This window comes from Micropterus salmoides, unplaced genomic scaffold, assembly GCF_014851395.1.
Source record: "Micropterus salmoides isolate LMB-PRFRI ecotype aquatic unplaced genomic scaffold, ASM1485139v1 Ms_hic_scaffold_4, whole genome shotgun sequence".
NCBI classification, from domain to species: domain Eukaryota; kingdom Metazoa; phylum Chordata; class Actinopteri; order Centrarchiformes; family Centrarchidae; genus Micropterus; species Micropterus salmoides.
In genome coordinates this window covers 36863167-36878744 of record NW_024043372.1, presented here as the reverse complement: position 1 = coordinate 36878744, position 15578 = coordinate 36863167, and the positions used below count along the sequence as shown (strand labels likewise).

The 15578-nt window shown below is 38.9% G+C and overlaps 1 protein-coding gene across 1 annotated transcript in view; it reads right to left on the bottom strand.

Annotated features, from left to right (window-relative positions):
* cpne9 (copine family member IX) overlaps positions 1 to 13820 on the bottom strand; it is a 203475-nt gene extending 189655 nt beyond the window's left edge. The window contains exon 1 of the mRNA XM_038696360.1: positions 13406 to 13820. Coding sequence (XP_038552288.1) covers positions 13406 to 13482 — 77 coding nt within the window. The 5' untranslated portion in view covers positions 13483 to 13820. The remainder of the gene's footprint in view (positions 1 to 13405) is intronic.
* Positions 13821 to 15578: the final 1758 nt, after the last annotated feature.

Sequence of the window (15578 nt, the reverse complement as noted above, 5' to 3'; positions counted from 1 at the left end):
GGTCGAAAAGACTAGAAAGGCGCTATGCAAATATGGAGCATTTACATTTACAAATGAAATCCAGTATTAACCCTAATACAATAGATTCAGCTAATTTCACTTGGTAATGAACAGCAACAAATATGTAACACAACAAAAGAAGCCAAATTAGGCTTTTTATCTGGTGTGGCAGTGGGGCTGACTAACTTGGAAGGATGCATGAACATTCCAGGGTCAGAATAAGGTGCGTTTTTTTTCTGTTCTTCGCATTCTGCTGACATTGCATGGATGCAGCATTATACTAAAGCATGGGTATTACCTCTGAGGTGAGCAGATGTCACAGGACACCTGTGGCTCACACATGTAATGAATCTCCAATAATGTACTAAAGTCCACTTTTTTCTTTCTTGTATAATGTTTCAGTGTTCATATAGACATTTATCTGTGTCTGTGTTTCCTGTCAATTGTTTTTGGAGCTACGCAAGTACACTGAAAGCAACGTAAAACCAGAGTCACACTCCATGTGTCCACATAAATGGCCAATAAAGCTGATTCTGATTAACTTCTTAGTTTTAGTTATCATTCCTATAAGTTATGATAACATTGTTTTCACTGAAGTAGCTGAGATCTGGGAACACAATTACATTGCAACAATGAAGTTCGAATGGAGCAATAAGTGGTCATTTTACAATTCGCCATTGTTTTCTCTTGGGGGTTTGTTGTCTGACTGCTCGCGTGTCTGGCAGTGTAGAGATGTTAATATGTTCCTGGATTTCAACAAGTAACTTTAAGAGTTAATTTTCTGTAGTACCAATAGAAAAAAGGATGGCAGCCAACAGCTTTGTGACTAAAAAGAAGCTCCCATTGAAAGCTATACAGCCCTCCTCGCCTACAGGTGTTTGTCTTCCACCAGCCTCCAACAATAACTTAATTTCCTTTCATCTGAGTAAATAAAAAAACACACAATCAGTCAGTCCTGTGTGTAATTAGAGTATTGTGGCCGCACTTTTAATGTGTTTCTGTTTATTTGTGGCATTGAAATCTTTCAAGTCAGATTAACCTACAAAAAAAAATAGAAAAACTGGAAAGGCATGAGTTAAGGTGGAATCACTCACTCCCTGGTCAATAAAATAAAAGTTGACACAAAAAAGGATTTCATATTTCCTCATTTTGTAGCTGCAGCAAGGAGAATGAATCATACACACAATTCATTCATTAAATCATTGCCAGGATTACGACTCAATTTCCTTCTAACAACTTGACACATTAGTGAGAATTGACTTTGATAACAAACATAGTGTTCAATAGAGAGCTGTGGAGCAGTAAATGACAGATTGAAAAGCTTCTCTCTAGAGGGCTTGTAGCTGTCAGGGTGACAAGGAGCAAGTCAGAGCGACTGCAGGGAGCAGCACAGTGTGCATCCTCACATGTTCATGCTGGTCTGTTCGTGTCGACATATCGTATGTTCATGTTCATGCCAGGGCCTCAGTACTGGAGCCCTCCCTCGCTAAAAAAGAGTGACGGTTTATAGAGCTAAAACACAGAAGCGTAAAAGCCATATGGGTTCCCCACGCAAATGCTCTCATGCTACAGGGATTACAATGTTTTGCTGAACAGTTTTTAACTTCTACTGAAGAAATAGACCCAATATAGAGTCAAAGTGAAACCAGAACTTTCAGGTTCCATCCAAAATCCATATATGACATACTGTTGAACAACATAGCCTTGCTCAACAGTTTGTCATGCGGTGCTTTGTCTAGGGAAGGAAAACTTAAAACTTAAAAACTTAAACTTAAAAACAATTTAATATAGTTATTCATTCAATTTATCTGTTTTTAGCAGCCTAACACCACTTCCCACAAGCCCAAGACTGTCACTGGCTAAATGTCAGTAGCTTGACAGACTGCACAGTTAAGTGACAAACTATGAGAATAGACTTGTCAGTATCCTTAGACCAGACATGGCTGTAACAACAACACACCTTCTTGCTTTAAAAAAAAAGACCCCAAAAGAATAGAAAGAGGTAAATAATAATAAATAAATCAGAATATATCACATATAGTAGGCCTAAGAGAAATATTCGTTGTTAATTAAATTTTTAAAATCACAGTAGTTTGAATTCTAATAGCAAGTGTACTCATTCGTCTTAAACAGATTCACAGTAAACTTAAGGAGCATGTTCAACTTCTTCAGTAAAAAAAGAGAAATTGAGTTGCGCTACAGAAGCTAGTGGAGCAGCAGCTAGCTGCTAGCTAAGCAGTGTAAAGAATGTGATACTGAGTGAACTGTTCACAGGAATGCTGGTGGATTAACTGGGATCTTTTACTTAAATTAGATTCCGCTAGACTCCAGTATATGAGGATGCTGGCATAAATCTCAAATCTTAAAGCTCAATCGGGGTTGAGTTTTTGTATTTGGGTTAACTGACACTTCAACTACATGATTCAACAAGGTCAAGCTGCACTGATTTCTAAATATGATCTTGCTGAATTAAAATGTTTGATATCACGTGTAGCAATTCACAATAAAGCATTTGTTTATTTATTCAAAACCCAATACAGAACTTCCATTGAAAATCATCCTTGTAAATCTGAGCCGACAGGATGGCCTACAAAAATATATGTGTTTGTACTATGTTGGGCATACAGTATTTCTCTGCCTGTTTATTACATTGTCAGGTGATTACTGGTAAAGCCAGATACAAAAATATCAATTTATATATATTTCAGTCATCAATGTTTTGCTCAATGTAAGCATCATGTAGCTGTTTATTGGTGCCATATTGCTGTTATAAATATAGATGTGAGCGTGTGTTCCTGTGTGCCTCAGACTGCTGGCTGGTACGTACAGTACATCTGCAGGGAACTGCAGACATTTCCTGAGGGATTTGCTGCCAAGTCTGTTTTTCTTTTTAATGCTTAATCACATCATCCCTTTTGGATGTTGCAATGTTGCTTTTATTCACGAGTAATGGCACGTCTTACATGATGTGTGTGTTCCACAGTATGCTGAAACCGGCCTGGTGAGTGGGTATATATGGTGAAATTTGAAATAATACGTTATTATAATAGTATGTTGATGATCAAGCTGGTTTTTCATGTAGAATGACACCAGCGGAATATATTTAATGATTAAATCTCTAAACATTACACAAGTAAATGGAATTAAAGAGTTTACCCTGAAAATAATCCCTAGACTGATGAGGCTCAAATTCAGTTTTTCTGGATAGATTTTTTTTTGTATGATTTCCCATCGAGTTGCTTTGCATTCTTCTCTTTGGGTGAACATGCGCATTGAGGGACTAATTAGGGGTTGCTTGTTAGCAGGGGATCCACTCTGATAAGGCGACTCCCACATCTATGAAATTTGAGGGCCACTGAACCACTATAGTGAACATGATGCTTTTACCAAAATAATCAGAAATGCATTCACTGAGGACTGCTGTCTTTCTTCTGAAAACTATGAAGGGTTTCGTTTGGTGCTGTACTTTTACTCCGATAGCAGAGAATCTGCTTTGCCTTTGAAGCTTAAATTCTGTGAGAAGGTAATCTCATTTACAGTGGGTAACAAAGGTTTTTGCTTGTAATGTGGTCTTGTGCTTGAGACCTTCAGGACATGATATGAGGGAAGTTGGGTATCCAATCAGAACCCTCCCCTGCTGTGATTGACATTCTCCCACTGAGAAGTCCTGGCTCCCTGTGCCCACTGACCTACCTGGCATTTCACTCTGAAAGCACCATCAATGTCATTTTTTAGCATCAGACCACCTACCACACTGTGCAGCCATCACAGCCGCAATGCAGCTCTCAAATGTCTTCACAGCACCACAATGTTGAGGTGACACTCAACGTCGTACTCACTCAATTCAGTTACCTTGTTGAACATTATTGAAATTACATGTCTTCATCTTCATTGAAAAAAAAAAACAAAAAAAAAGTATACAAATATTTTTCATTTCAAAAGTTTCACTGACAAAAATGTCTCCTACCTCCACTGTGTTGTAAAAACAACAGGAAGTTAGTTATTGTGGTTTGTGTGCTGATTTGGGCCATTTACCGAAACAGCCAGCAGTTGGAGTTTTAGCAGCACTGGCTGTGACACTTAACCCTTAGTGTGTGATGGCTGTAATTTATGTCAAACATTGTGCTCCTTCACTGAGTCATAACTCAGACATGATTTTTGACAAATATTTTCAGCATTTTTTACATCATTATACTATTGTAAACATCTCTAAATTCAATAGATATATTCACGCAGATTGGTTATATTGTACGGGGAAGCCTTGCCTCCCAATCCACATAATGACTCCACAATCTAAATCATTACAACTCGCTGAATTTTAAAAATGTTTTCATATACTTACAGTATATTATTTTATATTAGTATGATCTAATTTTGTTTAGAATTTTGGAAATAAAAAAGACATGACACTAAATTCAAAAGATTGAGCAATTGTTTTAGGCTTTACAATTCTGTTTTTAATTACAAATATTGTGATATATTACATTTTAAGTCACACATTATTTCCAAAAATAAATATCCTGTGTATCAGCAGGGTTGTGCAGAGTTGCAGTGTAACAGTTAGTTAAGTTACTTTTGAAGCTACAGTTCAGGCACATAAGTTACTGTGTAAGCACCATGATACAACATACGTAACACAATAACACATAGAGCAACATAGCTAATTAATAATAATTACTGATTTTATCTTTAGCATCTTACTATATATATTACTTTAATATTTTCATCTTTTTTTTAACCTGACATAAGTTAGCTTAATTTAGTATCAGCACAGTCACTTAACATAATGTGGGATTGGCATAAAGTGCGTCTGACTTTCATGCAGGAGATCTTCAGGAGTTCTTTTTTATGTACACATTCCAATTATCATTCACACTGCATATTCGAAAGTGTCATCATTGAATGTAATCTGGGTGAGAGAAATTTAGGGGCACTACTGCTTTAACAGCCCCAAAGCCTATTATAAATCAAATGTGTCTGTGTAATATGAAAGTTGTCCTTCATAGAGACAAACCCACAGAGTAAGATGACTCATCCACTCTACACTACCTGCTCCCCACCAAAATGCTGACAGAGAAAGTTAATGACTGCTGGTGAACATAGTGGAACATTTAGCAGCTGAAGAACCAGATTTTTTTCTCAGGAGTTGTTGGACACCAAGAAAGAGCCACAATAAGAGTGAATATTGGACATATACTCATCACCAACAAGTAATTTTGTCACATGTTCAGTCTAAATACAACTGTTCAGATGTTGTTTTGCTGCCTCAGCGTGGCTAAAAAGGCACTAATGTAGCTTTAAATTAATTTGTTCACAACATTAGTCATATATCTTATAATCAATCATTTTTCTGCAAGTAGGGGCCAGTCTAGATTAAGAAGTAACACAGATATTAAATCTTGCATGAAACGTTTTCTAAATTGATGACAAATAAAATATTCAATAATAAGTAGGGCTGGGCGCATTAATTAATTAACGCTGACAATTGTTTTATTGCACGTTAATGCAGTTTTTATTATTATTATTATAATTATTATTATTATTATGAAAGGCTATTGCTCACCGGTTCTGAATACACATGCAGTCAAACCATGGGTCACGGGGGGGGTGTTGATCAGCCAATAAGTCACCCACCCAAACAAGCAGTGGAGGGAGGCTTCGGCAGACTACACTGGATGCAGCGTGTGGGAGAAGTAGATAAACAAAAGCAAGACAAGCGATCAGATGCCACAGTGAAGTGGATAGCTGCACACTGGTTAGTACTGGGGAAGATGTTGACTTTAGGAATGTTCTTATAATCACAGCCGCCTTTGTGTTGCTGCGAGGTAGCAAACGTTGGCGTTTCATATGGACGCTGAAGGCTTTGTCACGCTGTCTGAAAGCGTCAGTAATGACGCAATGAGAAAATAACGTGTTGAAGTAACCATGGCAACGGACTTTGTGCGCTTCACAGCTGTAGTAAACATTGTGTATATGTATTTAGTTAACAGTAATAGATTCTGGAAACTCACAAACAGCGAGGATCAGTCTCTCTTCCAATGTCTGTGCGTGAGGCGACCATCACCGCGTGAATGCACCGCTATAGCCTACCTTGTGCTCGAGCACTTCACCTCACTCTAACAGGGACACTTGCTACTGAACATGTTTCCATCAAATTGTCATGCGAATTTTAAGCATCGCAAAAAAGAAAAAAAAATAGCTAAATATGTGTGCTTCCATCAGCAGGTTTGGAGCAAATAAACCAGGCTACGACAAGCGTAGTTACATCGGAAGTTGACGTTACACATGGCTGTAATAAGCAAGACGAATGGGTTCCAAACCAGAAACAAAACCAGTCGCACCAGCCATGTCTCATAATAATGGGAATATCCGGTGTTATGCCGAGTTTTGCATGCACCTCCAAATACTGCTTTTAATGCTATAATATCCTTTGTGGGGTTCATCAATAGCGATACATGATTCGAAGTATATCTTTTCTGAACGATTAGAGTCGTTAATATTTTATTACACTCAGTAGAAGCAGCATTCATTGAGATTCAGAAAAAATATGCGGTGATAACCCCGTTTGATCAGTGTGCAGAGCAAAGTATCTCAAAAGGACCTTTAAGAGGTGAATGCATAATTCGGCAGAACAGATGATGAAGGCTACCTGCTGAGATTTGCATCCACCTCTTTTCTCAGCACAAATGAGCGTTACCAGCGGCGAGGTGCAGGAAATTCTCGGCAGGCATGCAGAACTCTGCACAACCGGGCAAGACGCCGACAGCAGAAACAGCTGATCAGACGTGAGTTACAAGTTCGCTACGTCAGAACTTATTCGGAAAAAGTGTTTCCATCTCCCATTTAGCACATTTACTCTTTTTCAAACAAAGGCAAAAACCACCTCAACCACCTTGCGTATCAACAGCAAGAACAGTACATCCATAACCATGGGTCAAAATAGTAAACAAAAAGTAAACAGCTTCACATACCTCGGTAGCATCATCTCAAGGGATGGTGGCACAGAGGACGATGTCCAAGCCAGGATCGGAAAAGCAAGGACAACATTCAACATGCTAAACAATATTTGGAAGGCAAAAAACCTGTCACTCAAGACCAAACTGCAAATCTTCAACCCAAACATAAAAGCCACTCTGCTTTATGGCTCTGAAACCTGGAGACTTACCACCACCATACTTAATAGGCTGCAGACCTTCACCAACCAGTGCCTCAGACGCCTTCTAGGAATATACTGGCCCAACACCATCTCTAACGCCAACATGTGGGAACTCACCAAAAAAGACCCAATAGAAATGCAAACTCGGAGGAGGAAAAGGAAGGGCACAAACTCAGGAGAAAGAAATCAATCACTAAACAGGCACTGACATGGAACCCACAGGGCAGGAGGAAGAGAGGCAGACCGAGAACCACCTGGAGAAGAACCACAGAACAGGAGATGAAGAAAGAAGGGCTGACGTGGCAACATCTGGAGAGGAGGGCGCAAGACCAGAGAGGATGGAAGAGCTTCGTCGATGGCCTATGTTCCTATGGGAATTTAAAGGCTTAACTAACTAAAGACCACCTCAAGCAAGCGTAGAAAATTAATGATTTGTTTTTTTGAATTTTGCTGTTTCAATCAACCTTTTCTAATGCGAGACTTCAAAATGTGTATTAAAAATGTTGATGGAAACAAGGCTATAGATCTGCTGCTCTCTGATAGAAGAAAAATGTTTCTGCTGATACCTGTTCAGAAAAAACGAACAGGAAAACTGGACTCTGATGGTAACTTGTTTTAACAAGCTAGATAAAAGGTAACACCCTGGCAGTGGCAAATAGCTTGATTTGATTACATTAATGTTTAGGTTATAGGTATAGGTTTAGGTAATAGGCTATTTTATTGCTGCTGTGTAAAGAGAATACTGCTGGTAAAAAGCACAGTATTTGTTTGCAAATGACGTTATTGCACTTTTGTGTATACAGCAGTACATTTAAATTAAAAGTCTACAATACACTACTTTAGAATTCATTATTCAATTTTGCCAGTCTAACTTGATTCATTTACTGTAATGAATATAATCATATAAGCATCTCTATAAAGCACTTTGTCTAAACTCCTATTGGACTATAGGGGTTAAGAGGTGCTTTGTTTGCATGAGAGGGGAGGTCATTTATTTCCTGCTGTCTCATTTAAACAATCCTGTGCCAGCCGTAATCATTGCAGACTGCAGGGTGACTTCCACGCTCAGCTTGTCTAATAAGATCTAGAGGAGCAGCTTTTGGGTGGCGGCAGGCAGGCAGGCTGCCACTTATATAAGACAGAAGAAAAACACTATGTGACTGCCTGTCTCACCCACATACACACTGACACATTATCTGACAGTGCTGTTTACACACACAAATATGCCATGCTTACACTGCAGCCAAATCATTTGTAAAGCCAGCATCCATATTTCTATTGACAAATGATCAAATCAGATTTGTGTATTTACACAGCAGAATGATTTTCTGTAATCAGTGATCTATTTTCATGGCCAAATGCACAGTTTGACTGCTTTGGAGCACAGCAACAAGCCTGTTAAGTTGAGAGAAAGCACATCGTCACATTGCCTATTTCATCATAGAGCTCTGATGAAGGCATTTAGCTGATAGGCATGAGAGCTGTCTTAATTGATGTCCAGCTCACATTTTCTATCAATGTTATGTGGAAGTGTTGTATCTGACCAGTCACAAAATGTTGACACTGACATGTCAGAAATTATTTGTTTCATTTTTTCAATTTCTACATTGTCTATTCTCAAAATAAAATACAACAGCAACTCAAAGCATTAAACTTTTTGATGGATATGTTTAGGCACTGGCAGCTCTGGGTTAAGGTTAGGGAAAGATCGTTGTGTGGTTTAATACAGAAAATATTGACAGTGACATGAAGCACGAGACGGGACATGGTGACATTTTTAACATGTGATCTAAAAGCACAATCTTCCCCTAACCATAACTAAACCTTAGCTTCAGTTGCATAAACCTAACCAGCAGACGGGATTCCATGCACTTACGTACGTCCACCTTGACCACCTCCCTATGAGCCATAAATGCAGCGCTTCCCTCACAAAAAACAAGACGTAGCCTGTGTAGTCCACCATCCAGACAGCAATTGTGTTTCTCATTACAACATAATTAGGAAAACAAATTAGTCGTATATAATGGTCATTTTTAGAGGACAGGGTTGGGTTTTAAGATCAATTGGATGGCACAAAATTAGAGTACGGGAACAGTCAAAGTATTGACTAATAGCAGATTAAATAAAGACTGATGGAAACATCTGATTAAGCTATGAGACTGGGGGACCTGCGCTCATGCGCTATGCTTTTATTTACTGCAGTGTAGAAGGAGCGTCACTGTATTACCACCACCCACTGCTATCTGCCTCTGCTCCACCAGAAAGACCCAACCATAAAGAAAAAAAGGTGTTACTAGTGTTCTTTTAACAAAAGGCACAGATTTTCACCAGGATTGTTTGATTTTTTCACAAAAACAAAACAAAACATCAGAATAATGAGGAAAAACTAAAAGAGAAATTGTATCCCTAATTCTAAAAATATTGCTGTGCATCATTGCAGGCTTTCCTCTACATGTACCTTGTAGTTATCTAGCTGTGATGCACAATGATGGCTCTCCTTTTGTTTCTTGGCCCAATGTGACATGTTCCAACAGCCGTCATGTACAAAACCTTTAAGCAGATCAGAGTGGTCAGTTGCAGCTGCCTGTCTGTCTTGACATTAATATAATCATCCTGCGCAGGAACATGAATCTTCCCGCCTCTCACCTGATTCTCGTTTCCTTTTTCCACTCATGTCTTATACATTTGAACAGAAACCTTTGTGTCACGTATCTGAACCTGAATGGGGAAAGCAATCCACCTCATTACCACCTGCAGTGGATTTGAGCTACAGCACAACATCTGAGCTGTTTAGGATGGGAAAAAAAGAGATGAGAGAGAATAGATCAACTGGGACATTGAGTGTGTAGAGACGGACCGATTTCTTTTTGTCTCAGCCAAATCCTCCTCATATTACAAAACAAGCAGACTTACTTCAAGATCTTAAATGTAAAGTGAAGTAAAGAGCAAGAGAGCCTTTTAGAAATAAAGTCACATATTTACCTCCAGATAACCTCCCCTGATAATACACCAACGTTTACGGAATAATGAGAGTGTGGCTACATGAAAAACTTTCAAATCATCCAGATGTCAAGTCTCTGTCAAAACACATCTGAGAGGATCGAGTTCAGAGTTCAGCAGTTGTTCAGATCAGACGGAATAACAAGAACGCAACAGCACAGCATCAGAGTTAGAATCCAATTTCAAGACTATTTCTGTCAGCGGAGATGTTTGTTTCATGTAACAGGCTCAGCTGGTGATGCATGTCATCTTGAATCATTGCCAATGCCATTAGAGAACTCTATGTCTAGTTATATGTCATATTCACTGCATATTCATTTTTTTATATATATATACAGAAAGCTTACAGTCTGAGAAAGAATTCCACAATTTGCTAGACAGGACTTTTAATAAGTAGAGGCTAACAGTTTCATCAGGAATCCCATTGGTCCCCTGAGACAAGAGGACCTTGTGTTGTCAGGATTGGGACAGGAAAGGAAAGCCAGACCTCATGAATGAATTGGAGGAATGACAGTTGTTAAATTTGCTTATTTAAAATTATAATCCTTTATTTCATTTTCATCATATCAGTATGACAGCTTTCCCCTAGTGGGATTCAACACACAGAAGGTATTCACAGGAAATAATGCATGCGCAAAGTGGACAATAAAAGTGTGTTTGCTGCCCCCAGTCCTTTCACCTGTGACAATTCAAAATGTCTGCCATGAAAAAGATCTACGTACGTATCATTCTGAAAAAAACTGGGACCTGTATAATAAAAATGTACTTTCCATTACCAGCTATAATCACAAATGTTTCAGTTTGAATGATGTGCCACACATCATTCAAACTGAAACATTAGATCTGCATTTATTGATTTCTTGATTTTGTTTGTCTGTTTTGTTTTGTTTTTGGCCAGTGGAGGGCAGTGGAATAACATATTAACCTACAAAGTTGATAATGAGTTAAACATTTTACATTACACATCCAGCAGATGTGCTGCAACATTAACATTAAATATTCACTGTCCTTTTTGCTCTCTCGACCACTTCCTGACAAAAATATCGACAGCTAAAGTTTTCTTCAATTTTTTCTCCAAAAAAAAGAGTCAGCCTTCAAAACCCCAGACTCCTGACCCCCCCCCCCCCCCCCCCCCCCCCATCTCCCTACTTCTCCTGTATTCACAGCTGATGTCCGGTTGATCTGCAGTGAGGATCCATCTGGGGCCCACTGAGCCAACCCCATTCTGTCAGTGTCAGGGAACTGAAACAGCCCCTCTCTAACCCCTCCGGACTGGTAGGGCCCAGAGACACTGAGGACCAGGAACAGCTTGTCACAATGAGCAGCTTCAGGCTCTATTAGCATATAGACATGACCCAGGATGTGGAAATGCTTCAGTCTGAGTGGACGCATTGGCCATTAACTTTATCAAAATATACAATTAAAGCTGCATTTATTAATTTGTGTGCAAAACTAGCTGTGAAGTATGATGAACTTGTTGTGTCCAGTAGACACAGTAAAAATAGTGTTCATTTGGAGTTGTGCATTTGTACAGCCAACAAATATCTACTCTCCTTTTAGCTCTGCTTTACTCTCCACCATCTTCTGTGGGAAATATCTGACTCTTTAGCTGCTTAATGCCCCCCTATGTTCACCAGCGAGTGAACAGATAAATCCTAACTGGGTCTGTTGTTTGGTGCTGGACAGATGTGCACAGCGGATTTATTGGAGGTCCTTTACCTCCTTATGGACAGTGAGACTGACCATAAAACCACTCACAGCAATACTGCAGTCACATGATAATTCTGTGGGTTTGTCACTACTAAAGTTATCTTGTGCTTTTTACATTACCCTTTGAACCAATGTAAATCTAAAAATATGATTACGTGCAACTTTAAAGCCATTTCACATTGGGTACAAATTGAAATCATAAAACATAAAAAATCATAAAACATAAAAAAGATTTTGTACAGGAACAATCCACATGGAGTCTGGGACAAATTGTTACACCTCTCCAGATTTCTTTCATTTTCGTTTCACGGAACTGGACAGCAAGGGAGTCACTAGGCGCACACAGTGATGATGACGTTTTGCTCTTCATGCTCCTTAACAAAAGCAAAAGGATAAAATATTGGGTTCACCAAATCCTGGCGAGGTGAGAAAGGGATGGTTAGTTTGACTGGCTGTATTTGTTCACAGGGATGAATCTTTGTTGTATTTCATGTGCATGTGGTAATAACCCAAATAACTCACAAAATAAAATGTGGTTTGGAACCCCCAAAAAGCTCTGGCCTGCAGTGTTTAGATTTTAAGTACAAATGATATCCAAGTCTGTTACGGGGGAATTACTCGAGTGCTATCCCGAAAACATACTTAATCTAAGTACGTGTTATAACAGGTCTGTGTCCATCAGCCTTTATATTAGGGAATAGGCTAATGCCTCATCTGACACCTCGACAGAGACGTTCATACAGTACAGCCTGCTGTCTACCATCAGCTGCCAGCATACCTTCCTTTTTCTTTTTCTTTTGTGTCCTTCTAATCCCTTTGCTGCATTCTTTGACTTTTGAGACACATAAACTTTGCCAGATTTCAAAATAAATGTTTCATTATCTTTTACAATTATTTTTATTAAACCTGCATATTTGTCTTATAGCCTACTTCTGATTTATAGCTCCACTTCCTATATTAACATACTTGATGTTTTCTAAAAACAAAGCAATTTTTTTAAAGTGTTATGTCTAATATTAGATTCTGCTGATAAAATTAGTTATATTATTGTTTGATGATTTCTATCTGTTATTTTCTCTTCCTCTTCAGGCCTTATTAAAATACCCGTTGTTCAAAACAGAATCAGTGCTGTCTCTCTCTATTTTATGTGTTGTCAGTTGGCATATTTAATATCCACGCATTCATGTGATCTCAGAGTTGCGCTTTCCGGAGCTCTCCAAGGCACTCAGAATAAATCCTGGTACTGTTGGTTACCGCACCCCACGCACTTCTACACCCACAGCACATGCAAATTCCCCCTTAGGAAAAAATAGTTACTCCATGCACGTTAAAGACACACAGTAGCCTACTGATTAACATGAGTAAAAGTCAAAGATGATCAGAAAATGGCACGAAACTAGCAGAAGCAGATCAGAAACCCTTCAAAAATCACGACGAGAAAATGTACTTAAATACTTAGCACCTAAAAATGAGCAAATATGTGAATGCAAAACGATGAACGACAAGTGAGTACTGGGTTAACATGTTTGCGGTGCTTACCTGCAGGAAACTGTGATTTCAATTTTTGTCGCAGGTACGGTGGAGTTGAGTGGGTCAAAATCCCCTATTGTCGCCATGGCTGAGGTTTCTTTAATCACTTCTTTTGAATCCTTGAAGTTGTCAGTTAAATTAGAGCACTGATTTTCCTGTGGCTATAATGTGTTTGTTCCATTCATCCGAGATTATGAGACAGAGAATGTATCGGCCGGCTCTGGTTGTAGTAGTTGTTGCTGCTGCCGGTCGCTGGAGCGCAGTTGAGGGTTAGGAGGCATACCTGAGGATGATGTTTTCATTCATGGTGAGAGGGGGGAGAGAGAGATACATCGGAGCACAGACTCGGATCCAGAAGCTCCTCTGCTCCTTATTTCTCTTCATCCATCGCCAGGTGGTGGCAGAGACCTCCACAAGTTCTTCTGCTGTGTCTGGACGCAACTTGTGATCTGTGTATGGGGGGTGACTAGTGCCACAGAGGAGCAGGTAAAGGAGAGGCAACAGCAGGTATAAGAGGCTTTAAGGGACCTGCTTAACATGTTGTTCCACTGTTGTTGTTTTTCACTATTTTGTTTTGACCTGACCTTTTACATTAATACAGCCCCGCATCAAAACATGTCCTTAAGGGCTCTACAATAGAAAAAATTAAACATGAGAATTACAACGTAGCCTACAGCACTGAATTCTCAAATCAATAAACAGACTCAAATGCATTACCGCAACAAAGTTTTGCTAAGTGACTTCAATCTACATCCAGCATTTGGCATGATGCATTCAGTCAGCTAGAAGTCTGACGTAGATGATGAACATGATGACATATATAAAGTGCTCCCAAACCCTAAAGCTGAGCTGCAGTATCATCATCATTTGTAGATATGACTTTTTTTTGTTTGTTTATTTCTAGAAAGTTACTTTTAGTTGTCAGTGATGGCTATTCTTGCCCCACAGTAAAATATGAATTTAAATTAAAAAGTATTCTAGTCGGGTTTTATCTATTAAAATTTCCCTGAGGGGATACTTTTTTCTGTGCAACAAGCTTTCTTACTGACATCAAAGTTATTTAATTAATTCATCTGACAAGATGGCATATTTGTGCTAGGAAATGACAAAAAGGGTGACAAAATGCTAGAAGCTAAAATAGGAATGGGAGGAGAAGCAGACATATCAAATGAAGCAGAAGAAAAGGTAGACCACAGAATCTGATGAGCAAAAACTTGGGATGGGAACCAAGAGATGGAAAAGGCAAAAGCAAGAAAAAGAGAAAATAAGCTGTACAAAGACTATGACAGAGGAAAGAGGAATATGCAAATAGAGAAGAAGAAAAGTGGATAGATAAAATAAAGAGGGAAAAGGAGAAGGAAGCATGCGAAGGAAGAGAATGTGAGGTAGCAGGAAGTGCAGTGGGAAGCCGTCATGCCTCTGCTTTGTGGCATTAATCACCCCTCCTACATTTCCAAGCACATCACATTCCATAAAAAACAATACTTTGTGCCTATCAACAGTCGATTTATAGGACAAATATTTTATGAATGACTAATTCATTAACCACTGAAACATTTTAGTGTTCAAACCTCTGAGGTATCGGGAAAATGTATATAGGCTAAGAGAGAATTTTATCACAGAACGCAGCATCATATTGTCCTGTTAAATTAGAATAGCCTATTGGCCATTAATAGAGGAAAATTAGAACCACCACTGGTTCCTTTTCAGCACTGTAGATTGGCTGACGGAGAGTCACAGCTCTATTGAGCAATGTATTATTAACACCCCCAGTAGTGACAACTTCATGAACTTCTTTAATGATAAAATTGTAATTATTAGAGACTGAATTCATCATCTCCTGCCATCAGTTGGTACTGACTTATCTTCAAACTCAGAAGCAGCTGTAAAACGAACTGCATCTAATTGCATCACACAAAGGACTTGTCTCTGTACTTGTGTTGTTAGATCTTAGTGCTGCATTTGACACCAGTGACCATCACATCCTATTACAGAGGCAGGAACATATAATTGGAATTAAAGGCACCACTCTAAGCTGGTTTATCAGATAGATCTCATTTTGTACATGTTAACAAGAATCCTCCATGCATGTCGAGTTTGTCATAGAGTTCCACAAGGTTCTGTGATTAGACCAATCCCATTCTCCTTAACTATGCTTCATTTAGGCAATATTATCAGGAAA